This window comes from Brachycentrus maculatus, unplaced genomic scaffold, assembly GCF_059751285.1.
Source record: "Brachycentrus maculatus isolate JH-2025_06_01 unplaced genomic scaffold, ASM5975128v1 h1tg000467l, whole genome shotgun sequence".
In the NCBI taxonomy this organism is placed as follows: Eukaryota; Metazoa; Arthropoda; class Insecta; order Trichoptera; family Brachycentridae; genus Brachycentrus; species Brachycentrus maculatus.
Genome location: NW_028281214.1, coordinates 344,909 through 372,591, shown reverse-complemented (window position 1 = coordinate 372,591; position 27,683 = coordinate 344,909). Strand labels below are relative to the sequence as shown.

General features: G+C 29.1%; 2 protein-coding genes across 2 annotated transcripts in view; one reads left to right on the top strand and one right to left on the bottom strand.

The window, feature by feature from the left end:
- The window catches only part of LOC148302286 (protein O-mannosyl-transferase Tmtc2-like), a 180,188-nt gene that overhangs the window by 89,978 nt on the left and 62,527 nt on the right, over positions 1-27,683 (bottom strand). The window lies entirely within an intron of this gene.
- On the top strand, positions 17,944-18,694 carry LOC148302288 (uncharacterized). Its single transcript, XM_088271842.1, has one exon. It carries the CDS (start codon positions 17,944-17,946, stop codon positions 18,673-18,675), a length of 732 nt encoding a protein of 243 aa, XP_088127968.1. The 3' UTR covers positions 18,676-18,694.

Genomic DNA, 27,683 nt, shown 5'->3' with positions numbered 1-27,683 from the left:
TCATATAAAATCTTTTTATGAATAACTCACAAGTGGAGTTTACTCCATTTGTGAGTTATTCATAAAAATATTTTATATGATTGGTATAAAATCTGGTGGATAGGGTTTTAACCCTAAATTAGTGAAGAAAAATTTAGACGCACTCAAAATATGATGAACATTTTAAGATATCTGTATGTGTGTGATTCTGATTTTCAAGAGAATATAAACGAAATAACCCAAGTAAAATGAAAAATGTTTTCAAATTAGTAATAAAAAAACGCTCAGAAATATAAAACCATCTGATAATGTTTCAACCATTATATTTCATAGTTTCGTAGGTAAGGGAAATTTAATAGAAAAGATAGAACATTAAAAACCACTTTCAACTCATTATAAAAGTAGAAAACAGCACTCGCTCTATAAACAGGCCTTTGTGGCGTTCTTTTGATAACCCCTGACCTGCTGAAGAGGCTATTCTGTGTAGGCTCGCGTGGCCCACTTTACTGCCCCTGAGGCGGCGATAAGTGTATTTACCGAGTGATAAAATATTTTATTTACACCCTGCGGGTAGCAGGGGTCGAGGGAAATGCGTTAAATTATAATAAGCCTTTTCACCGCCCAGATAATATTTTTTTATAAAAAGGCCGTAACGGAACAATTACATGCTTTGAAAGTGAAAAATATCAGCGGTTAAGATTACTTTTGAGAAATTTTGTATAATAGCATAATAATCCATAAAACTCCAATGGCCATTACATATATCATAATGGAAAACATTATCGTGAGTATATTTAGAAGGAAATAAAATACCCAAAAGCGAATATTTATGTTTCAACTTACCTTAAGGAAATAAACTATTTATTTTGCCCTAAAACGATTTGAGAGAAAATTGACCCCTTTTTAGTTATTTCTCTTAAAAAAAAGATTATTAGAGCAACATTATTATGGAATTGACTATACAAATGAAGAAAACATAAAAAAATCATCCCTTATCATCCCTTAAATATTTACGAGTCACTAACGATAGTTAAACTGCGGCATACTAGAAAAATTAATAATAAATTAATAACAATTGGCACAAACCATTAGCTCTGAAACAAGAATACCGAAATATGTGATATTTAAAATATGTCAATTAAATTTATTTTTTATTTATTTTCAATTTTTATTCGACTCCCATTTTTTTTAATAAAAGAGAAGTATTCGTGTTTTTTATTATTTACAAAAATACTTCAATTTCATACTAATTCTGTCAGCCTAAGCAGCTCATTATTAGAAATAAGTATAAAATTGTGGTAGAGTGGGTTCAGACCGAGAAACTCTTACTCAAGAGCCGCGACACTAACCACGGTACCACAACCCGATACTTATGATTTAATGTATCCATTTAAATTTTAAATTTCGCTTAATAAATACTACTTTTTATAAAAAAAATATTGCCACACTTATTTTGATGCATACACCGCACGGTATTTGAAAATGATCCGAAATACGTGGAAACATGTTTTGCTTTAGATTTTTTTAAATGGTAAGCTTAATTTCAATTTGAAATATATAAATGAATTGGTACAAGAAATAGTTCACTTAGATTGGTGTTTTTTATATATGTACAAGAGTTTTTGAAACTAAAATTTTATCGGTATTTTTTTCTTCAGGAACACGCACAAATACGAATATAGGCGAAAAAATATAGACCGACGTTCGTAAAATACCAAAATTCATCGTTCCATAAAGTAACTATCTTCAAGAGTCTGAAAACAAATTTTCTACCTCCTATAACTCGGGGTAATCGATATTTAAGAAGTGCCATGAATGTTAATGTCGATACCTCTTATATTTCCCTTACTAACTGCCGAATAAAATTTTTATATCTACACTCATGTATGCTCGCCGGGTAAGAAAATATAAATGCCCTTAAATTTGGTTTTGTTGCTTTTATCGCGTTATGGAAAAAAATGGATATTAAACTTTGAATTGACCGGAACAATAATTGATTGAATCTTTATTTGATTATGTGAAAAATACAATTAAAATGTTATTGAATATTAGGATGCTTACTAGCTGTATCGAAAATCGTTTTTGCATACAGAGTTGATTCGAGTTAATATCATGGTATAGTTTTTTTTTAAATTGCAGATCTTTTTTCATTAAATTTTTCATTGCAGGTTTTAAATTAAAAATAAATTCGAAACGCGATAAGTATTTTTGCCCTTAAAAGAAAATAATGTTTTATTAATTTAAACATTTTAAAAATTTTCTTATCTACTTTAAATTACAAAAATCATAAAAAAAGGTTTATTTTATTCTCATTCCATTTTTCGGCCTGACAATTTCTTTGACAAATTTTCAAGCTATTTAACATGCTTTTATACATATATAATACTACTACTGATTATTCTTCACATTCAATGGTACATAGGGCACTTCACTCAATTGATGAAATGTTAGGTTGAGTTAAGATAGGTTAATTATATGAAAATATTTGAAAATTTTACATTAATTTTATGAGAATATGGAGCCAACATTATGTTTTTAGGTTTTTTTCTTAAAAAAAATTCGTAAAAAAAAACAATATGTCAATCAGTTTGTGAGAAAATATTTTTATTTCCAAAAAAAAAATGTTGATATTAAATCACCAAAAAGGAAAGATACGAGTATGTGCGACAAGGGAAAGGAAATGTGGAAGGAATAGTTGATACTAAATGGATGAAACATGAAAATAGTATTTTTGACTTGGTATATATATATATCATATTCCAAACCGATTATTTCAAATTTCTATCAGGAGAACATAAATTTCAATGGGTACTTCAAGATACTTCATACCTACTCAGTACTCGGTACACAATAAGATGGTGCGAATTCGTTACGGCTGACGCAAGACATTAAAGTTAGCAAATTACGGTAGTTTGGAGATAATGTTTCTTTATTGCTAGACGCTTATACCATCGGACAAGTCGCCATTAGCGCTATCTCGATTATACCAGCTGCTTTATTCTGACCCCATCGAGTTCAGTTCCATTGCAAGATAACGTCTGTTTATTTTTTTTTTAATTCTTCTCACATATTTCTACAGGTAATATTTTAATTTCTAAAAAAATGTTTTGTATTGTTTTGATTTTTTTGTTCCATGCATATACAAAATACTTACAAAAAACTAACAAACCATCACGCCGCTTTCGAGCAAGGGTAGGCAGAGAGGATATATAGCCACACCACTTTTTCTTTGTAAACATTCTTCGCCTCTTCCACATTCACGCCTCTCTTAATTCATACCCACCGATTATTCTACTTTTCTGATTGCATTCATACAACTTCATAATACTTATAATGATAATGCCAAGTATGTCATATACTGAAGCCAAATGATAATGATAAGTTTTTCTCGGTCTTCGTCTGCTCTAATTTCCAACTGCGTTTGCCTCATAACTTTGCTAAACCGTTCTTTTATCACTCATTCGTTCCACGTGTCCAAATCATTTCAACACATCTTTCGTAATTTCATCAATAATGCTTATATCAGCCTTGCTTTTTTTCCTTTGATCATCAATCGTTTTCCACACATTTGTCTGAGAGATTGCATTCAGACCGAATTCAACCTACTTTCATAATTTTTTACCAACTCCATGCTTTGCTTTTATACTCATGGATTGGTACCAGGATTCCATTACAACTGCATTATTCTGATTTTTTATTGTGACATGTACTTCGGTACATTTCGCATCATTTTGGTGTTTGAAGATGAAAATAACTTCTGGAAACGGTAAACCTATATCAAGGTCATATGTTTCACTTATTTATTTGAAAAATAATTAGGTTATAGAAAACAACATTCAATTTTGGGACCACCTTCCCTCCCATTTTTAAATTACAATTTATATAAATAAATATTTGCTAAGTATTCCTAATACATATCGGGATATACAAAATAAAAATGTTAAATTACATATTATGAATAATAATACAAGCTTTTTACAACAAAAAAATATGTTCTTTAAATCCTTTGAAAATGACCTATAGAGGACTGTATTATTATTTTTTTAATGTTTCTATTTTCATAATAAAAATTTCGTTACAAAAAATAATGTATTCAGGAGAAAAATAACGGTTTTTATAAATTTTTCCGGAATACATCAAAACACGTATCAAATAGATTTTGATAAATAGTGGTATTCACCACGTAAAACTTACGACCTGTAGAGGACTGTATTAATATTTTAAATGCTTCTATTTTGAATACAAAAATTTCCTTACAAAACATAATGTAATCAGGAGAAAAATAAAAAAAAACCGTGTTTGAAAATGATTCGGATTGCTTTGAAATACGTGTCACAATTGGTTTTGAAAAATACTTGTATTCACCAAGTAAAACGTAAATAATTATAAAAGAAGTCCTCAAGTTTAACGCGACACCAGAATAAGACATGGGGGTACGGAAAATATTTTGTTTGGTAGGTACCAATTTATTAAGCAGCCATGGAAGGTTTATTGTCTGGTAATGAATGGCTTTGCCACGTATTTTATCTTAGGAAAAATGCTGCCTCCATTTATAATCATCGTTACTTTTTTATTTGGATTTTCTCGAAAATCGTAAATTGGGATGGTAATAAAATCAGATAATAAAATGCGAAAAACAAAAGAAGCAAATTAAAGAATATTATTACCATTTCAAGGCTTGCGTCAATACTATGGAGGTTAGGCAAAATGAAACTAACAGACAAATTTAATTATATATTTTTTTAATATTAATTTTAATTTTTAAATACCACATTTTCTTAAAATCTATTGTAACACGTGTTTTGATACATTCCGCATCATTTTCAAACACCGTACGTGAAGCTAAGTCAAAAATTAATAATTATGACCTTGGGACGTTGAACGATGAAGCATGGTTGTTTGAAAATTTCTTTTATTTATTAATTTATCATTATATTAATTTTTTATTTCTAATTTTTTTTTTATTCTATTTATTATTTAGATGCTTGAGTCATTGTCATATTGCTTATGTTCTTTTATTAATATGTTTATGAATTTCTTTTTTTTTTTAATTTTGTAGTTCATGACTTATCGTATAAATAATTATGGAATTACTCACATTATTTAGAAAGACCTTAGGACACCTGACATGATGAAGTATTTCAAATGCTTGAAATTAATCAGATCAAGAGTCAGAATATTCATTAGGAAATGCATGAATATGGAACTGGAACAAGGATATTATCCAAAAGTAGCTTTAATTTTTGTCATTTCTGAAATTCTGATTGGTTTCGTTTCGCATAACTATGTCCAATTTCAATCCACAATGTTGATTTCATAATGAGGTGGCAACTACGGTTGACGAACATAAATCTGGAATTGCTATTTAAAATTTATGCTAGGGAAAACCTTTTCATCTTTTAAATTTCATTTAAAAAAAAACAGCTGAGTAGCGATTGTTGGAAAACGTTTTAATATATATTTTTTAAAAACATCTGTTTCATTTCCCATTTTAATAAAAAAAATAAGCTTAATATTCCTATTATACATCTAAAAAAACTGTGATACAAATTTTCGTCAAGAAAAATGTAGAAAAAACCTACTTAAGTAATCATTTTACACACGTGTAACGTTCACCCATGATTGACAACCATATTACTCTTTTTTGGAATACATATATTTAAGTTTTGTTCTAACCTTTCTAGGTGGAACTGCCTTTTATAACTCAAATTAACTTAATTTTTTGTCATATATTTAATTTGACCATTGACCGGGTTTTGTCGTTACTGACATCAGCTACTGGTATTATGGTGTCGGTAACGGTAAAATAAAATACATGTGGAAAAACTTCATAGTTAATTTTAACATTTATAGTGTGTCCAAACATTTGAAAAATCCCATGTCACTTAATGTTTGAGTTCGCGGCAGCATTTATGGTTTAAAAATTACTTAACTAGCCTATGACAGGTCGTAAGCCCTTTAAATACCCAGACTTCTATATTATTTTAAATCTTGGTCAGGATTTCAAACAAACGTAAAAATAACTCCTAAGAGGAGAAACGCAAATTCGCGAACGAGGATTTTGACGCAGCCAAATTTTATGTCTTTTAGTATATCGTAGTCATACAGGAGAAAGTGACCAAGTGCATTTTTTGCAAAAACGTGATCATTGACTATTTGATATCTTACTAGCTTAATATTGCCCTGAAAAAAATCCCAAAGGATTTTAAGCTTGGAAGTATAATATATCGACTTGTTAAAAATGACTTACAGCATTGATGTTTATTTTCTTGTCAAGCAAAAGTAACTTTAATGGCCCTCCTGACCATTTTACCTTGTGTTAGTTGGTTACTTTCTCCTGTACGACTACGATATTTTCATGTAAAAACGCAATGTTTTCACGCTGTCAATATTCCATTATTCATTTCACTGCATAGTTTACCTTCGTAAGAGCCTCAAAATACGCAATTTTTCATTTTAACGGCTAAGCATAAAATATCTTATAAAGTTAATATACGAAATGTTATCTGCGGGGTATAAAATCCACCGCCGGGTAGGTACTACAAATCGCCATTTTCTTCGCATTCCGCGCGCTCTCTACCCTTACAAGTTTCGAATGCAAAATTTCGAACATCGCTTCCCGCCATATAAACATTCCTATTTTAAATTCCCCGCGTCACACGTTGTGGCGCGCTGAATTTCTCACCACCTCCGCCCCTCGCTGCTGCCCTGGTGTGAGTGTGTGAAGGGATGGCGTCAAGAAACATAACCTAGGCGCTGCAGGATACGTATTCACCCGCACCGAACTTTAAGAAAATGTCTCTTTTTGTTCGCGAGAATAAAGACTGCTGCACTATGCACTCGCTTTTAAAAAAAATACCAGTTTTTTTCCCCGGCTGAAATATGTGTCAAACCGCCGTCTTGGAAATTTCTTATAATATTATACGAAAATATACATACATAAATAAAAAATATATACATAATTGGTATATTGATACGGTTAGACAAATAATTTTGTGATTTATCCAATGGTGCATAGGGCACTGCATCGTTGTGATGTAGTGTCACTTTTATCGTAAATTACTTGAAGGTGAGATAATCCTACATTCTAGATCCTAGGAAATATTGCATAAAAATTGTAGTAAAGTTTTTCTCGTTTTTATTATTATTGTACCCATGGTAATCAAACTTAAGGTCTCTTGATGCTTTGTACTTAAGCATATAATTTTATTTATTTTTTATAAACTTTTGTACCATATCATTTTTTTATTTATTAATATAATCATGACTAGTTTCGCTAACTACAGATTTTTTTTATTTTATAATTTTTGTATTATTTAAAGTATCATGTTATTCTACAATGTTAATACTAAATCAATAAACTAAATATTCAATTAGTTTATATTCTCAATATTGAGCAATATTATGAGCAAAAATATTGCAAAAACATTGGTTTTACTTAGTTATTTATTGGATGTATCAAAATGTAATTTTTAGTTGTATGAAGCTTTATTGTAATGTAGATAAATATTTCGTGTAAAATAGGTCAACATTTCTGTAATATTTTCAATTTTGACCATAAAACAAGTCTATATTGCAGAATGTTCGTGATATTTCGCGTATTGTATTACAACAGAGGCGTATAAACACCCTTTATTTGTTTTGTTTTATCTTATTTCCAACCCCCGGAAAGACAACACAGTGCCTGGTCCTGGGTAAGACAGCACTCTAAGGTTTTCCATTTTATGACTCCTTGCAACAGAAGAAAACCATTAGACCTTCGCCGTGGTGGCTTTCCATAACACTTCATGAAAAAATGTCATACGCTTTGGAGGAATCGTCAACCTGTTACATGTCTCATAAAAACGAAAGAAAACTCGTATTGTCAATAGAAAATCAAATAGATGAACGATTCATTATATAAAAAAAATATTTGTTTATATTTGAAGCACTAACTTTGTAATTTTTTATTTTATAATTAAAATGCAACTTTGTTTTAAATTCACTATAAATATTTTATTATAACATAATTGTAACGTCTACCGGTTTCAAAGCTAATCGCTTTTTTATCAAGATGGATAAATACTTGATAAAGAAGCGGTTAGCTTTGAAACCGGTTGGCATTGTAATTAAGTTATGCATAATAAAATATTTATAGTGAATTTAAAACAAAGATACATTTTAATTATATAAATAAAACTTTATTGCTGGCAAAAATACATGAATGCTATTTTAAGAAGTAAAATTTTCAATAGAATAAAAATATTTATTTATGATCGATTAAAACAAAAGTATAACACATTCAAAATATTTGTTTGCTCTAACATTTTGTGTGAAGAGCAAAACTTGATATTTTAACATAAAAATACGGGAATTCATTAACTTATTTCCAAAGACAAGCAGTCGAAATATACTTACTTTCTTTATGTATAACCTGACTTGTGATTATTTATTTTGATTTAAAAAAAATGTGGAACACTCGTTAAGGACCTCTGATCCAAATAAAGTAAAAAGAATAACGGTTCTTATTGTAAAAGTAACGTTTAAATGAGTGATGTTACATAATATTTTATCGTTTTTATAAATTGTTCATAAAGGTCCAAAGTTATATAAAATTATTGACATTATTAATCTTAAAAGCAATTTCAGTTAAAACTTTCTTTCTTTCTTATGGTTCACTACCTCTCCAAAGGTATAAACTTGCAGAATGTGGCTCAAAAGGAAACGTCACCCATATTATAGCACAGTATACAGAACAAATATTTTAACGTGGGTAGAGCTATGTATTTTTGTTGAAACTTTCCTATTATTTTCAACTGGCGTAAAAAAAGTTGTCGTTTTTGAAGTTGCAAACGACATTTGGGATTTGATGCGTGGTGAAAACTTTTGGGTAAAATTGAAATGAACATTTTTAAACATTTTTGCCATCGGTTCCATATTTCATAAAAGCTACGAGGAGGTGTTAGGTACATGTTGAATTTGTATATTACACTGTGTTAAATTAATTCAATCAAACTTTTGGCACGTTACCCTGGAAAGGATTTTTCAAACTGGTTAAATTTAACAAAAAATATGACAATTTAAAATTGCATATTCAAAATCAAAGGCAGAATTCATGCAAAGAATGCAAAGAACTTTTTATGAAACATTGAATATCAAAAACTTTATTATTCTCAAATAAAATGGTTTCATTTAATTCAAGAACACATTAAAATTATGAGAAATATTGCGTTAAAAGACTTGAATTGTTTATTAGTGTTAATGCCACTTTTCTAGAACATCGTGAATTTTTCATCAGAATTTTTGACAACAAATATTTTTTATTCCTAACCTAACCTAACGTCCAAGTTACTTCAAAATCCATCTACGGCTTACGCAACACCGTTTATCATGTCTCCAGTTTGGTTCTTACTTAATAAATTTCACAGCCGATTTCTACTTTTAGGTAGGTTTACTCTTTATGTTCTAATGTTTTTTTTCTATTATTTAATGAAATTCGTGAAAGATTATTCTAGACAAAAACATCCGCATAACCATGTAAAAATTAATACTGATTGTTTTTATGTAGTTTTTTTAGTAAATTGCTCATACTTATTTTAAAACCAAGTAAAGTAAACATGTTTTTGTTTAGTTTTGCGCAAACAATGAAATGTAATAATAGCGATCTATTTTTACCATATAATTTCATTAGAGTAATGAAATTATGTCCATGTTTGCCTCCGTAGTGTAATGGTCAGCACGCTCGGCTACCGTTCTGGAGGTCCCGGGTTCGATTCCCAAGGGGGGTAAAATAAATATAAGTGATTTTTTCACTGTAATATTTATTCAATATTATCTTGGACTGGTACCTGAAGCGGAGGGCTGGTCACCTTTCCTTCATGTGTAAACGATCAAGATAACACTGCGTTAATATTATACAGTGCCCTATGCATCATTGGGGTGCGGATAAGGGTTTTATTATTATTTATTAGAGTAATGTTTTAAGATTTAATATATTTGCACATTATAACTTTGAAGACTGAAGAGAATAGCTAAGACATAACTTAACATTTTGAATGAAATTCAAATAAGTTTGACCGGAATGTTTACATATCATGCGATATCGTATAACATACATTTGAGTCGTTACCGTAGTTACTTTACTTATTAACGAACCCACGAGAAACATAGAGAGCTGAGATACGAATAAACATAATACATTTCAAAACTGCGCAACTCTTTGTATGTTGTAAGATTCCAGTGATGTAGGTCTCCCTTCATTTCGTCCGTAACTTCACGCCTGGAACAAACTTCAACTCCTAGGTACTTCAGAAATCTCTGCCTAGCTCTACCCCGTTTCAAACTCTTCCTAACCTCCCGAGCTACATACAAGTCAAGTTCCTTCTAGAAGTTTGTAGAAGGCACAAGACCCATATTTTTATTACTAAATGCTTCCACCCGCTTTTGTTTTGTCTTAAACAAAAAATTAAGGGTCTTTTAAGTAATAGGGGTTGAGGTTGAGGTACTTAAATATTAAATTGCCCCATAAATAACTTTTTCATATGTCAACTTTCTTTTTTAATTAAAAATCTTAGGCAGTAAGTAAAAGTTAAATAAATAAAACTTTGCAAGCTTAAGAATGATAACAAAAGTAATTTTTTTACGTTTTAAGTAATATTGCTACAAATCAGCTTCAGAGAAAAAAGAGCTTTATAGAAATTACTTCATTGAGTTCTAGAAACCGTAGATTTTATGCATCTCTCTTTGCATGTGTTGACGTTTTCTTGTTTTAGATATGAAAATAATTATGTTAATTTAATTGAAGGAAACCTCTCTTCATTAAATGAATTTTTGTTTTAAACATTAATTTCCATTAATTCATTATCTAAGAAAGAAGTTGTGGGTTAATTGTAGCTGAAAAATGATACAAATAATTATGTCTACATATTTTGACTTAAATACTCTGTCATTCAATTTAACGGACTTCAGATATAACAGACGAAAAAATCCTGTTCAAATTATATAATACATAATCTAATTCAAGTGTCACCGTATGTAAACAATTTTAAGTGGTCATGATAATCATAAATTATGGCTCAAAACTTCAAAAGCTCAAAAAAACTTGATTCCTTTTTCAAAGCAGGATAACCAAAAGTTAGCGCGTCGATATCGAAAAGCAATGTCAGTTTACAACGAGAGTCCTAAGACAATAAATATATTTTTTTGTGTCTTGTATTGATTGTTTATATCTAAATACAGCGATCATATTTTTTTTGTTTTTTTTTGTTTTTTTTTGTTTTTTTTTTTTTTTTTTTTTTTATTTCAACCTTTTTTTATATAACTGACTATCAGCTTATGGGACACTCCCTCCCCCAATAAGTTCGTTATTATATTGAGGTTTTACCGTATTTAGATATTTTTTTTTATATGTTCACATTTCTGATAATATTTTCTTTATAAACATTTTAATTTTCTGTCACATTGGTTATTATTTTACAACGTCCGGGGCTATTAATATTAATTGAGCAATAACGGGCGCATCGTTGAATAATTATTATGCAGTTTGGTCAATAACAAGCCAAAATTTTGGCTAACTATCCACAAATACGCGCTGCCATACAATATTCACATAGCCCCGCACACAAACAAAGTGCGAGCAAAATAAACAAAATGGTCTGCAATAATAACAGTACAAAGGTTTCAGCAACACGAGTGATGCAAAATTATACGCGCGCGACGTACAAATTGTGAAATGTTTTCATACTAGTTGAGCGGAACAAACATTTTGCTCATTACAAACAATTGCGTCTGTTTATTTGTTCATTGCGATATTTGGAGGATTGCATTGGGCATCATTTGAATTAAAATATTTCTATAATCATTCGAATAATCTAATTATTTTCGTATTTGCGAAATACTTACTATAAAACCAATATCATAAAAAATATGATTCAGTATAATCAAAATCGTGTTTTGATTTGTGTTTAATATAATAATTAGCATTAACACAATTTAGATTATACTGAATCATAATAAGTATAAAACGCAAAACGAATATAACGAATCTATGTACAATATAATAGTTTAAATAATTAGAAATATATGCAATGTTTCTACTAAAATGCTACACGTTTTATTTTTATATTTTAAATAAATACAGCTTTTATTTAAAAATAATAATAACCCTATGTACCGGTCTCGGATCCCTTTCATATGTAGGAAGAAATTCAATAGATTTTTTTTAAAGGGCTGATTGTGGCACCATCAGTTGAGAAATTTGTTATGGATATATACAGTCGTGTACCATATTAACAGACCCAAGAAAGTAATTGTTTGCGTTATTTTTTTTATTGAATAAATTCATAATAACAGCATTATTTGAAAAAGCATTTGGATTACATTATTAGAGATTCTTCTAATAACATATTGAGATGTTAAAAAAAAACTTTTCCATAATATTTTTTTCAATAAAAAATCTATTTTGAAATCTCATCCGTAGGGTAAATAAACCAGTGCCTGAAAGAAAAAATAATAATAATTTGTTAATAATCAACTCGTTAAATGGAAGATTAAAATATTTTTTCAGGTCCCCTCCCCTAAAAAATCAATTTGAAATAATATTTACGAACCCAGTATTATATTTACATACCGGGAAACTTTTTTTCATGCATTCATAATTTTACCAGTTATTCACAATTTTTTTAGTGTATCCAAATATTTATTCACAAATAGCACACTTCCATATTCTTCTTCATCTATATTGAGATGAAGAAGAATATGAAAGTGTGCGATTTGTGAATAAGTATAAGTAAAAAAAAAATGTGCAAATAATAATATGCTTTAAAAAACTTTCTCAAGTAGTATCATTGTATCGTATTGAAATGTAAATTTATAAATATACGAGAGTATAATTCTTTCTAGCGGAAAACTCGTGGGGTAAAGCCCTCCACATGACCATATGATAGAAGATAGTTTGCTAAACTTCGTCCTTCCTGTCACGTTCTGGACCAATTGTATGGCAGCGCAGACGTATTCTGTTTCTCCCTTATCTGGACCGAACTTTTTGTACATTTTTCTTACTTTTCCATTGGTTTTTTGCGTCACATGTGACCGACGCGGCGCTTGGTTTCTTCTACCCTTTTTCAGAATAAGTTTTGCAGTCATCTCGAGGACATGTGCACTAAGAGTAATGAGTTCATCTTTCGACTTGTTTTTGTTTTTGTTTATTTTTTCACTTAAAGCAGCATGATTAAGATAATACACTCACCCGAAATATTTTCTTTTGTCTTAGATTTTTTTATAATTAATTAATTAAAAGTTGTAACCAGTAATACGATATTGTGTCTTTAATTATAAAAAACTACACTTGTTTTTTTACCACTTGAGTTTATTTTATGATGACTAGTTTTGGAAGCTAAACTTCCATCTTCAGGTCAAAATGTAAACTAAAACATAATAAATAAATAACTATTCCATAAATAAGGAGAAGGGTAAGTCAGGGGGAGGGGGAGCTTTAGTCTAGGGGGCGGAGTTTGAAAATAAAGGAAAAATGGAAGCAAAGGTGAAAATTTTTGAAACAGTAAATAATTTATTAAATAATTATTTGAATTTTTTTTTACTAGTCGTCATTAAATAAACTCAAGTTTATACAAATACAAATAATATAAAATAGAAAGTACACATTTCTATTACTGACCAAATTTCGAGTGTGGTTAAATACTTCACAAATCAGGGTTATTCCGTTTTGGAGTTATTTTACATTTTTGATATCTCAACATCTGTAAAGGTCAATGAGCAAATGCTGAGAAGTTCCTGTTTGGCCAACACTAGATTATCCCCCCAGTTCCCCACATAGATTAAAAAATTTAAAACATTTTTTTGTTTTTGCAAGAATCAAATATCCACTTCATAAAATTTGTTAAAATGAGCAAGGTGAATAATAATTACAACTTTCATCAACATACAAAAAAAAACAATGTCTTCGTATTAACAGGGTTTACAATCTATCGAAGGCTGATAAAATGGTCAGTAAAAAAATGGTCATTTTTATTTCTGTAATTTTCAAAACAAACGGATACATCTTTTTAAAATCCAAAAAAATGTAACAGTTACTTTTACTTTTACTGTTACTGTTTTTTTTACTTTGTAAGTCCTATCATAACCTGAATTTGTTTGCCACTAACATTAATAAAATATAAAGTTTTAATTATTGTAAAAAAATAAGCTAAGCTTGTAATTATAGAGTTTCTTTACTATCTCTGATGATATATTTTTTTAAATATATCATCACTTTATTTAAATATTTATCTTTGATATTCCCATGTTTCAATTTACTACAATACTTCGCAGCAAAAACTATTAAATATATTCTAAAATTTTCTTAATATGTCAAGCGTTAGCCGTTCAGTGGAGATTTGAATTCCAAAAAAAATCCTTCAAGAAGTCCTTTCAATATCGACTTTACAAGGAGATTGTTTTATTAAGGGTATCTAAATTCAAAGTAAATATTTTTCTTGAAATTTCAATAGATTTCGATTGTTTGAGGAGCACCCACCGAAGGCAATTTTAGGGGCGATTCCAAAGCTCGTTCCGTAATATCCATTATTCCCGAAAATTGTTTCAATGAAATTAAAACAAAAGAAAAATATCAAAATGATTTTTAAATTGAATTGATCTTTAAAAAAATGGTCATATTTTGACCCGTGGGAATTATTTATAAATTTAAAAAAATAGCGCAATAATAAAAACATACGTTCGTATAAAAAAATTTGAAAAAAAATCACAGGTTGAAATGATAACATTGATTTTTACATATTACACATGTTGTGACTTATCGTCGAATTAGTATTTATGAGCATCGTGCAATCAAATTTAGGTGAAATATGGCATTTACAACACGCCAAATTATTAATGGTAATCTGCGAAAATGAATTTCTTTTACACCTTCTTCACCCCTACTTTTTTTTTACTAAAATAAACCCTTTTTTGAAAATCAAATATAGATGAAGAAGAATATGGAAGTCTAGGCATTTACAGGGCTTACAACGATCATGATTTAAGTAATCACTTTACACACGTGTAACTTTTGCCAATTCTACCCATGATTGACAACCACACTACTCAAATTGTTGGAACTTCTAAATATATTGTTCAAATTCGAAACAAAGTGCTTGAATTCCCTATAATTTCCCTAGAGACATGAAAGAAGCTTTTTATTGATCAGAAATACTTTAATTTTAAGGTGAGGTCTCGAATCCTGGATTATATTCACAAACACGAGAAACTTTTCTTTACTTTTTATTTTAGGTTATAAATAACTACTAGTTGAAGATAATCCAAGTACTTGTTGTGAACAAGTATTTAGACATACTCAAAATGTTATAAAAATAGTCCCTTGCATGTTAAAATATACCTTTGGAGGTCCATACAGACTTTGGGAAATGAAAGGTTAGATATTATAAACAACTTAAACCAGCCTATGACGGTCGTCAGCCCCGTAAATGCCTAGACTTCAATATTCTTCTTCATCTATGTTGAGGTGTCAAAAAAAAACAAAAGTTATACTGTTGTCCACCTCTGTAGTATAATGGTCATCTCGCTCGGCTATGGAGGTTCAGGGTTCAATTTCCAGGGGGGGGGGCAAATAAATATAAGTGATTTTTTCATTCTTATATTTATTCCACATTACCCTGGACTGGTACCTGCAGCCAAGGGCTGATCACCTTTCCTTTGTGTTAAAGATCAAGATATATCTGCGTTTATATGATGCAGTGCCCTATGCAGCATTGAGTGCGGATAAGGGTTAAAAAAATGTTACAAAAAGTTGATTATTTTCTAATTGACCAAAATGTACAGAATAGCGCGTCCAATGGGCTAAATGAAATTTATCGTATCTGGATTGGAATCACGAACGTTCCGATGGCAATCTAGACTGGGCATTGAAAAATGTGTCCAACGAACCGAGACAAAACAAATCACCCTGTCTACTGCAAAGCCGAGTCAGTTCCGTACAAACATAGTGGTATGACGTTAAATTAATATCGGTTGAGAATTGCTGAAGATCGGAATGATAGGCTTGAGAAAACTGTTTGATTTGAGGGGTGTTTCTAATAACTCATCTAATATAAATATTTTATAAAATTTATCGATTTGGAATTTAATTTTTAGAAAAACATGATAATTTAATTATAAAAATAAAACTTTTGTATAAGACCACTACTTCGAGTTTATTTTGTCTACTTTCACTACCATTATATTTCTTATGTAATATTAATAATAAAATAATAAAACCCTTATCCGCACCCCAATGGTGCATAGGGCACTGCTTCATATAAACGCAGTGTTAAATTAATCGTTTACACATAAAGGAAAGGCGATCAGCCCTCCGCTTCAGGTACCATTCCAGGGTAATATTGAATAAATATTACAGTGAAAAAATCACTTGTATATATTGTATATTTGACCCCCCCCTGGGAATCGAACCCGGGACCTCCAGAACGGTAGCCGAGCGTGCTGACCATTACACTGCGGAGGCGGACAAAAAGGCGTGGCTATGTAATATTAATTATGTAATATTTCAAGATAATCTCTGGTTCTCGAAATTAGTAATGTTTAAATTAATACTTAAAAAATGCGGTATTTTGTAAGTGTTTTTAGTTATATTTAAATGACCTTTATCGTTTTCATCGTATTATTTACCACCCAAATGTTTACTATCAACGGATTGTTTTACGTAAGTAAGACAATTTAATTCAAGTACGGTATTCAACCCCGAGTGTTACTGCTTTTATCTTTTTTCTAATTATTTTTGTTTTCTTTTCATATGACATTTTTCCAGATGACATTCTTTTATCAAGAGCTCTTTCAGCTACGTTATCTGTACCCTGAAATTCAAACAACAAAGTCCCACATGTATTCAAGAAACTCGGGTATAATCGCGTTTTCTTTATGTAAATATCGATTTAGCTGAAAATCAAACAATAATTCAATCCATATAAATGGAAACAAACATAAATAAGGTCCAAGAATAATTATCTAACGTTATTTTTTTTTTAAGTCTTGTACTGAAATCACTTCAACTGTCTAAAAGTGATGCAAAAATAAACAATTGTAGCGTTTACATCCGGAGTGCATAAATTTCTTAGCTTTCTATGATAGATCGTAAGTTTATATGGAATTGTTTACACAAAATACTTTTGCGTATATATATATATATATATATATATATATATATATATATATATATATATATATATATATATATATATATATATATATATATATATATATATATATATATATATATATATATATATATATATATATATATATATATATATATATATATTATATATATATATATATATATATATATATATATATATATATATATATATATATATATATATATATATAAATATATATATATATATAATATATATATATATATATATATATATATATATATATATATATATATATATATATATATATATATATATATATATATATATATATATATATATATATATATATATATATATATATTTTGCGTATATATATATATATATTTAACAATATAGATTTAACAATACATCAATAAAGTGCAGACGTACCGTTTTGATTACCAAAGCAAACTTGTGTAAAAAGTGGTATTTTCTTGCCAATTGTCAAAAAAACATAGTCGAATACCTTCATATCGACTCTTCTTACCGGATACTCGTTAAACTGTGACACGGAACTGTGCAATAATAACATAAAAACATCATTTCGAAAAATATATAAACAAGCCATACCTAGTGTTCCTCGCTGATATTAAACGAAACTTCCGTGTGATTGGTTAACGATCGATCGTACCTACCAATACGCCGCTTCTATCAAATTGGACTTTGACCGGCAATTAGCGCTGAATATATCCAAAGGTACTCAACCTGAACTTATTTTAACTTTATTATGGAAACTGCTAGAAGTACTCGCCGCCAAGAGAGCTCAAGCTCAGAGGCAAATATGTCCAACTCTAATTTTAAGAAAGAAATTAATAATATAAAAAATGAACTTATGGGAGAGATGAAAAAAATCTTTGCTGAAATGAAAGAAATTAAATCTAGCATAGAATACTACCACGCCAAATTAGAAGACGTAACAAGCAAAGTCTTGATTCTCGACGAAAAGTATAAGGACGTCGATAGTATCAAGAGTCGCGTCGTAATATTAGAGAATACAATAACCTCGATGAAAAGGAAGTTGGAGCAATCGGAACAAACTAATTTAAACAAAAATATTGAAATTATTGGTATTCCAGAGAAAAAAAATGAAAATCTTCCAAGAATAATAGAAATGCTTGCCGGAAAGATAGGCTCGAAAATAACTTCGTCAGACATTATTTCTGCTAACAGGGTGCGTGTAAAGGAAATACCTAAAAACCGCCCTAGTTTCACCAGGCCTATCATTATTAAATTCGCCTCACAGAAAACTCGCGACCATGTCCTGGCAGCAGCTAAGAAGAAAAAGGATATAACCTCTGGGGACCTTGCTCTTCCTGGAGATACTAGGATTTTTGTAAACGAACACCTGACTTCAACAACCCGCGCCCTCTTCAAAGAAGTTCGCAGTATTTGCAAAACAAAAAACTACAGATTTGCCTGGGTGAAATATGGCCAGGTGCTTGTTCGTAAGAGTGAAACTAGTCCTATTATTCCAGTGATGGCGGACTCTGTATTACAAAACATTTTTTTATAATTTCTTCAAAATTCTTTCCATTTTTATTGAGTATTTTTCTCAATTTTTACATTTTCTTCAATTTCTGTCTCACATATTGTAGTTTTGCAAAATATTTTTTTATAATTTCTTCAAAATTCTTTTCATTTGTATTGAATACTTTTCTCAATTTCTACACTTTTTTAAATTTCTGTCTCACATATTGTAGATTTAATCTAGATAGTAAAACAGGGCCAAAGCTCAAATAAGGACTTATTACCAGAATGTTACTGGTCTGCGTTCGAAAACTAATGAATTTTACCTCAATGTAACTATCAACGACTATGACGTGATCCTTATAACGGAAACATGGCTTCTTGAAAGTATTAATAACTCTGAACTATTCGATGACCGTTATCAGGTTTACAGACGGGATCGAGAGAACTCTAGACGTGGTGGAGGTGTGATGATTGGATTGAAGAAGGAATACAAAGTTTACCATCAAATTTCCTGGGAATCTTCAGCTGAAGACGTTTGGATTACGTTAACAGTAAACAATAATGTTAAAATTAATTTATGCTGTGTCTATATTCCACCAGGAGGAAACCACTTATTAAACACTTACAATTTTTTTGATAGACTAAGTGAACTTAGAACCGCGCATCCTAATGAAGAATTTATTATTATAGGCGATTTTAACTTGCCCCAAGTTTCATGGTATCAAAGTGTCGATGGAATTATGTCTATTTTGAATAGTGATCAATCAATTATATCAAAATTTTCAGATACTTTGTCATTTACTGGTTTATCTCAATACTGTTCAATACCAAATAGTAATAATAAATACCTAGATCTTGCTTTAAGCTCTCTAAAATTAATCGTCACTAATTCTTCTCAAACTCTAATCCCCGAATGTCGTCATCATAAAGCTCTACTTATCGATATAGAACCTTTGGTTTATACTCCAATGCCAAGGCAATCCCGTACAATTAAATTGTTTAGAAAAGCCGATTATAACATCATTAATGAATGCATGAGGAATATTGATTGGAACAGTGAATTTTTGAACCTCTCAACCAATAAGGCCGTAGAATTTTTTTACTGTCATTTAAGGGAAATTATAGCTATTAATGTTCCCACGAGAGAGTGCAATGAACATAATTCTTATCCAGTGTGGTATAGCCCTGCTTTGATTAAATTATCCAGAGAAAAACTAAAAGTATTTAGAAAATGGAAGAAATTTAACAATCCTCTTGATAAATTTGATTTTGATATTTTACGCGCAAGACAAAAAAGAATGGCCAAGAACTGCTTTAAATTTATTATTAGATTAATTGATTGCAATTCCATCACGAAGTGTCAGTGGATAATATAAATCTATTAACTGCTTTAAAATTTTTGTTAATAATGCCGAGTCAAAAATAAGCCAAGATCCTAAACAATTTTGGAATTTTGTTAAAAACAAGCGTAAAAATAAGGGTTTGCCGCAAACCATGACTCTTGGTGACAGTATAGCAGATGATCCCAAGGAAATATGTGAGCTCTTTTCCGAACATTTTGTTTCTTCATTCAATCATCATATCCCTAGTTTACCCTTACCTTATACAAATTTACAAATAAACAATGAGGTTATATCAATATCTTCTATCTCCGTCTCTTTAAAAATGATTATTAGTATTATTAAAAATCTTTCTAACAATGCAAGTGGAGGAAGTGACAATATTCCTTCATATTTTATAAAAATGTGTTGCTACGAGATTGCAAAACCTCTTTTATTGCTTTTTAAAGTTTCGTTAAACGAAGGAGTATTTCCAAAGGAGTATTTCCAGACCTATGGAAATGTGCAAACATAACTCCAATATTTAAATCTGGTTCAAAAAACGACATCAAAAATTATCGCCCTATCTCTAAACTTTGTATTATAAGTAAAATTTTTGAAAAAATTATTTACAATCAATTATATAGCGCTGTTAAGGGCTCAATTATAGAAAATCAACATGGCTTTGTAAAATGTAAATCTGTGACATCTAATCTCACGGTTTTTTTGGAGTTTGTGTTAGGGGCAATGGACAAAAGAAACCAAATAGACGCAATTTACACAGACTATTCCAAAGCTTTTGATAGCGTTGTACACAAGATACTATTAACTAAACTGTCGAGTTTGGGTATCCATGGTGATCTCTATAGTTGGTTGGTTTCCTACCTTAGTGACCGACTCCAGTCTGTGGCAATAAATGGGTTTGTCTCAGAGGTTGTAAGCGTACCCTCTGGAGTACCACAAGGATCACACTTGGGGCCCTTACTCTTTTTAATTTTTATAAACGATATTGGCCAATGTTTTAGATTCGCTGATTTTTTGCTCTTTGCCGATGACATGAAAATATATTTTGAAATTAAATCACTACAAGACTGTATTAAACTCCAAAGTGACCTCGAGAGACTTAGCGAATACTGCAAACTTAACCATTTAAAATTAAATACTAACAAATGCTTTGTGTTGACATTTTCTAGAAACAAACTTAAAATTAATCACAATTATAAGCTAGATAATCATATTCTCTCTAGAGTCACCGAGATCCGCGATCTCGGTGTTATATTGGACTCTAAATTAACTTTTGAAGCTCACGTCGACTCGATTGTCAAAAAAGCTTATCAAATGTTGGGCTTCCTGTTTCGTTTAGGCAAAGAATTCACCAATATACATACTCTTAGATTATTGTATTATACTTACGTAAGGAGCCATTTGGAATTTGCTTCCCCCGTTTGGAACCCTCAATATAAAAAATACATCGATCGAGTTGAATCTATTCAATCAAAATTTATATCATACTGTAAATTTGCGATGAAAGTTCCAGAAAGTGAAGCAAGTGACTTTATTACTAAACTTAACCTAAAATCACTTAAATTCCGACGAAGCATGGCCGATATTATATATATTTACAAAATCATTAATAATCTTGTTGACTGTCCACAGCTTTTGTCACAGATTGGGTTTAGGGTTCCTGGGACCCAGACAAGAAACAAAAGTATTGTTCACGTTCCGAAATGTAATACCAAGTCATATCAAAATTCTTTCATTTACAGAACCTGTTATTTAATTAATAATAAATATGAGAATACAGATATATTCAATATTACACTACAATCCTTTGAGAAAGAAATTGAAGAATCCTTTAATCTTGAAAATAGTATGTAATTATTATTGCTTATTTGTATATATATATGTATGTGCACCGTGTACCTATGTGCGCATGCGCATGCATATCACGTTCATGAAATTTAATTTATGGAAAAATAAGTTACACTACTTTTCATTTAAGGCACTATCATACCAGTGAATGGTGTATGCATTTCTACATGTAATTATGAACATTGGTATGTATGCGCACAGAAACAAAAAGGTACCTTACTTATTTGTAACAATTATGTTAAAGCCTGTAATTGGACATTACAAATATTACTTAATTGAATGTATATTTATGTTATACTAAATTGTCTGTTGGCCTTACAATAAATAAATAAATAAATAAATAAATAAATAAATAAATATATATATATATATATATATATATATATATATATATATATATATATATATATATATATATATATTTATATATATATATATATATATATATATATATATATTTATATATATATATATATATATATATATATATATATATATATATATATATATATATATATATAATATATATATATATATATATATATATATATATATATTTATATATATATATATATATATATATATATATATATATATATATATATATATATATATAAATATATATATATATATATATATATATATAAAATATATATATATATATAAATATATATATATATATATATATATACATATATATATATATATATATATATATATATATATATATATATATATATATATATAAATTTATATATATATATATATATATATATATATATATATATATATATATATATATATATATATATATATATATAAAATATATATATATATATATATATAAATATATATATATATATAAATATATATATATATATATATATATACATATATATATATATATATATATATATATATATATATATATATATATATATATATATATATATATATATAAATTTATATATATATATATATATATATATATATATATATATATATATATATATATATATATATATATATATATATATTTATATATATATATATATATATATATATATATATATATATATATATATATATATATATATATATATATATATAAATATATATATATATATATATATATATATATATATATATATATATATATATATATATATATATATATATATATATATATATATATATATATATATATATATATATATATATATATATATTTATATATATATATATATATATATATATATATATATATATATATATATATATATATATATATATATATATATATATATATATATATATATATATATATATGTAAAGTTGGTTCAAATAAGACTTCCCACATTTCAAGACAACAAGCATTTGAGTGAAATAAAAGAAGTTTCCCTTAAGTTGTTCACCCGTCTCGAAAAGACGATATTTTTCCATGGTCTTATTCTTAATGGCAATAATAAAAGTATACAGATTCCCTCTCGGCTCGGAGATATAAATCACACGGAGAAAATTAATACAAAACCCGGTCTGAATAATCCTCGCGATAAACAAATTTGGTAATCTGACTTCTCTGGCTGCTACCACGGGGGAGAATGGTAAGAAGTTTAATGTACTAAAGCTCTTGTAAAGAAAGAAGATTTCGATTATTTTTATACTGCAGGGTGTGTCACTTACACTGCGGACTATTTATGTTTTATCTGTGCCTTTAAACCGTAGTATAATTAAATTTCATCTCGCTAAGTTTAAAAATCAATATTTTAATATAAAATTATTTTATTGTTTTAAACTTTCCACTTGATTTTATTTACGTTGACTTAACTCTACTTCATTTTTAACAGATCAACATAGGTATAGAAGAAAATGAAAGTCTGGGTATTTACAGGGCAAATGAACTGTAAAGGGTTAGTTAAGTGATGATTTTACACACGTGTAACATTCACCAATTCTACAAATGATGAACAACCACGCTACTCAAATTTTTGGAACTCCTTTAGATATATTTATCAATCTCTTGCCACTGTATATGTGAGTACTAGAACAATAGGGGTCTATGTTGGAATGAGGAAAGCTTACATCTAGAATCAATTTATCTAGGACTTCCAATAAATTGAGAAGTGCGGTTGTCAATCATGGGTAGTATTGGTGAATGTTACACGTGTGTAAACTTATCACTTAACCAGCCTATGACAGGTCGCAAGCCCTGTTAACGCCTAGATTTCCATATTCTTCTTCATTTTTGTTGAGATGTTAAAATGTAATAAATAACTCCGTTGTGGAGAGATTATCCAGATTTGTGAACAAGTATTAACACACACTCAAAATTTCGGAAACTCTCCTAGTTTTGAGTTTAACAAATATTTTCATCAAAACATAAAAATATCAATTTATCGAAACTCGTCATGTCTAATTATTACCCCAAAAGTTATTTTTAACCATTGTTTTTATTTTTATATTAAAATATATGTTTCGCAAAGTAAAAGCCAAGTTTAAAAATAATAAAAATTACTAAATTCTAGAAAAAAAACTGAAAATATTTAAAAAATAAATCAATTTCATATTTCATAAATATAAAATTCAATTATCTTTTTTGGCTGTGTAAAAAAATCACAATAAGCCATTAACATTTTTTACAATATCTTTTAACCTTGGCTTTTAAAGAAAAAGGTTGAATCAAAGATAATTTTGTTATTATTCTCCTCACAAAAAATACCACTTCTAAATATTTTTAGTACTTTCCGGTAATATCATTTTAATAAATATCTAAAAGTGGGAAGACGATTTCTCGTAAAATTATGATGAAATTTTCGTCAAAGAAAACATCAAAAAGATTTTTATAATTTTAGAACACTATAATAACAAAAAAAGGGCATATTTAAAAATAAATGTATCATTTTTACTTAATTTAAAACCTTAAATAGAAATATTTTAAGAATTACTTTTTTTAACTAATGTTTACTGATATTATTTTTTTATATTATTATTATTTTTTTTTTTTTTGACATCTCATCAAAGATGAAGAAGAATATGGAAGTCTGGGCATTTACGGGGCTTACGACCGTCATAGGCTGGTTTGAGTGATCACTTTACACACGTGTAACATTCACCAATTCTACCCATTATTGACAACCAAACTACTCAAATTCTTGGAAGTTCTATATATATGAACCAATTTAGAAACCTTGTTCATGAATCACTAAAACTTCACTAGAGACATCTATTGGTGAGATGTAAAGAAGCTTTTTATTAAGCAGAAACTCTTATATTAGTATGTGAGATCCGTAAATGCCCAGACTTCCATATTCTTCTTCATCTTTGATGAGATGTCAAAAAATAATATGAAAATAACTCCTGTAATTGGAGATAATCCAGATTTTGTGAACAAGTATTTGGACACACTCAAAATGTTGTAAATGTTTACTGACATGAGTGTCAAAATAGATTAACATATTTCTTTTCTTACATGTTTTTCGCAGATACTTTGTGACACATTTTATAAACTTTATAAAATAAAAACGACTTTGTTTTAACCACTTTTAACCGGTTTTGACAAGGTTCTTGTCGAAAACGGTAAGAAAAATGGTACCAATAAAAAGTGGTTAAAACAAAGTTGCTTTATTTTATAAACTTTTAACTTATTTTTTTAACCCTTATCCGCACCCCAATGGTGCATAGGGCACTGAGTCATATAAACGCAGTGTTATCTTGATCTTTTTACACATGAAGGAAAGGTGATCAGCCCTCCGTTTCAGGTACCGTGGTAATATTGAATAAATATTACAGTGTGAAAATTATTTTAAAGATCAATTATTTTTCATATAACCAAGTGAACACCATTATTTTAAGATGTTTAATAGTATATTATACAAGATGAAGCATCTTTTATATGAATAATGGAATTTTTACAACACTGCATATATAAGAGATTCTAAAATGAATGCAGTATAGATGTTTAGTAATAGCAAAAGGTGAATGCTAATAATGTTGGGGCAGGCGGGAATCACACCTGTGACCCTACTTTAGTGATTGAAGGTCTTTCCAACTACTCTACGGCGCCGGTATACAGCTATGAAAAATTAATACAAAATGTATGTTGAATAATGGGTAAAATAGTTAACAAAGCGATCACTTAAGCCAGCCAGTGACAGGTCATTCAAACTAAGTGACATGTTTTCCTGGGTTGGGAGTAGATGCTACGTTTCTGTTGAAATACCTCTTATAAACAATATCTTTTAATATGGTCCTTAGTGTTATCCAGTGCGTGGTGAAATACACATTGAAAAATATGTAAATAATTTGAATTCATACTACCTAACTAACTAACCATCAAGCCACTTCTCATAGGAAAAGGCAGAGAAAATAGAATGCCACACCAATCTGTCTTTGCACACAATATTCGCCTCTTTTTCATTCATACATACCCACCGATGATTCCGCCTCCTGACCTGATCATTTTTAAGTATTTGAAATATTTGATCATACCAAGGTTTTCTCGGTCTTTCTTTGCTTGTCATACAAACCATACTCGTCTCATGAATTTGTTTTCATATCTTTCTTCACTCATTCGATCCACGTGCCCAAACTATCTCAACACACCTTTATTATTTTATTTATAACTTTCTCTCCCTTGATTATAAAGTATATTATTCTTCTTACCCTTATCCGCACCCAATGGTGCATAGGGCACTGCATCGTATTGACGCAGCTGATCGTTACTTACACGAAAAACAGGTGATCAGCCTTGCGCTTCAAGGACTAGTCCAGGGTAATATTGAATAAAAATTAGAGTGGAAATCTTACAGTGAAAAAAATAATAATGTGAAAAAATTTGAGTGAAAATTGTAAAGTATAAAGTCCATATATCTCTATAAAAACACACAATTAAGAATTTCCCTCTACTGATTGTAACTTGATCGAGTCCCAAGTACTTGTAAATTCAACATACTCTGATTTTTTACTTAAATGTTTAATCGAGACCCTCGCCATATTTCCCCGCCAGCGAGAGAAAAATCTGTCCGACTTTTTGCAGTATATTTTTAATTACGATCAGCTTCAAAATTGAGTAATCAGCCGAGTAACTCGTAACCTTCTGAAATGTATTTCGTGTTAAATAACACGAGAAAATCGGAAAAAGTACATACAACATATCAGGCTAGCTTTTGATTGATTAAAAAAACATTTCGTTGGGACGTTATGCGTGGGCATAAGCTTCCCCTCATGGGAAATCATAGGTATTCTGTTACTCCAACCTTTATTGTGCTTCCGTGCCTGTATGGCAGCATATACAGACATGCACACTTACAAAAATACAATATATAATTTATAAAATAACAGAGTGTCTCAAATACTTTTGAAAAAATGAAAGGGATTTTAAAAATCAACGGAAAATAGGTCAATAAATACCACAATAAAGGATATTCAGAAGTACTGTTTTAAGTTGTATTACAAAGTGAACGATGACGTATAATGAGAGTGTTGTGTCACCATACCACAAAGTTTATCATGCTTTGAAAACACAAAAATATTTATCGTACCTGCAGACAGTTGGTAGAATTCCATATTGAATTATTGGGTAATAAATCCAAAATATAACAAGGTTTTTGTTGGATTGAATTCTACATTTATTTATGTATATCTTAATACGTGACGCGTTTCGTCTTCTTAGGACATTATCAAACACTATCAGTGTTTGATAATGCCCTAAGAAGACGAAATGCGTCAAGTATTAAGATATACATAAATAAATGTAGAATTCGATCCAACAAAAACCATGTTTTATTTAGAATATATTACCCTACGATTCAATACAAAAATACACAATCAGAAGATTTTTTCCTAATTACTCTGTAAAAGA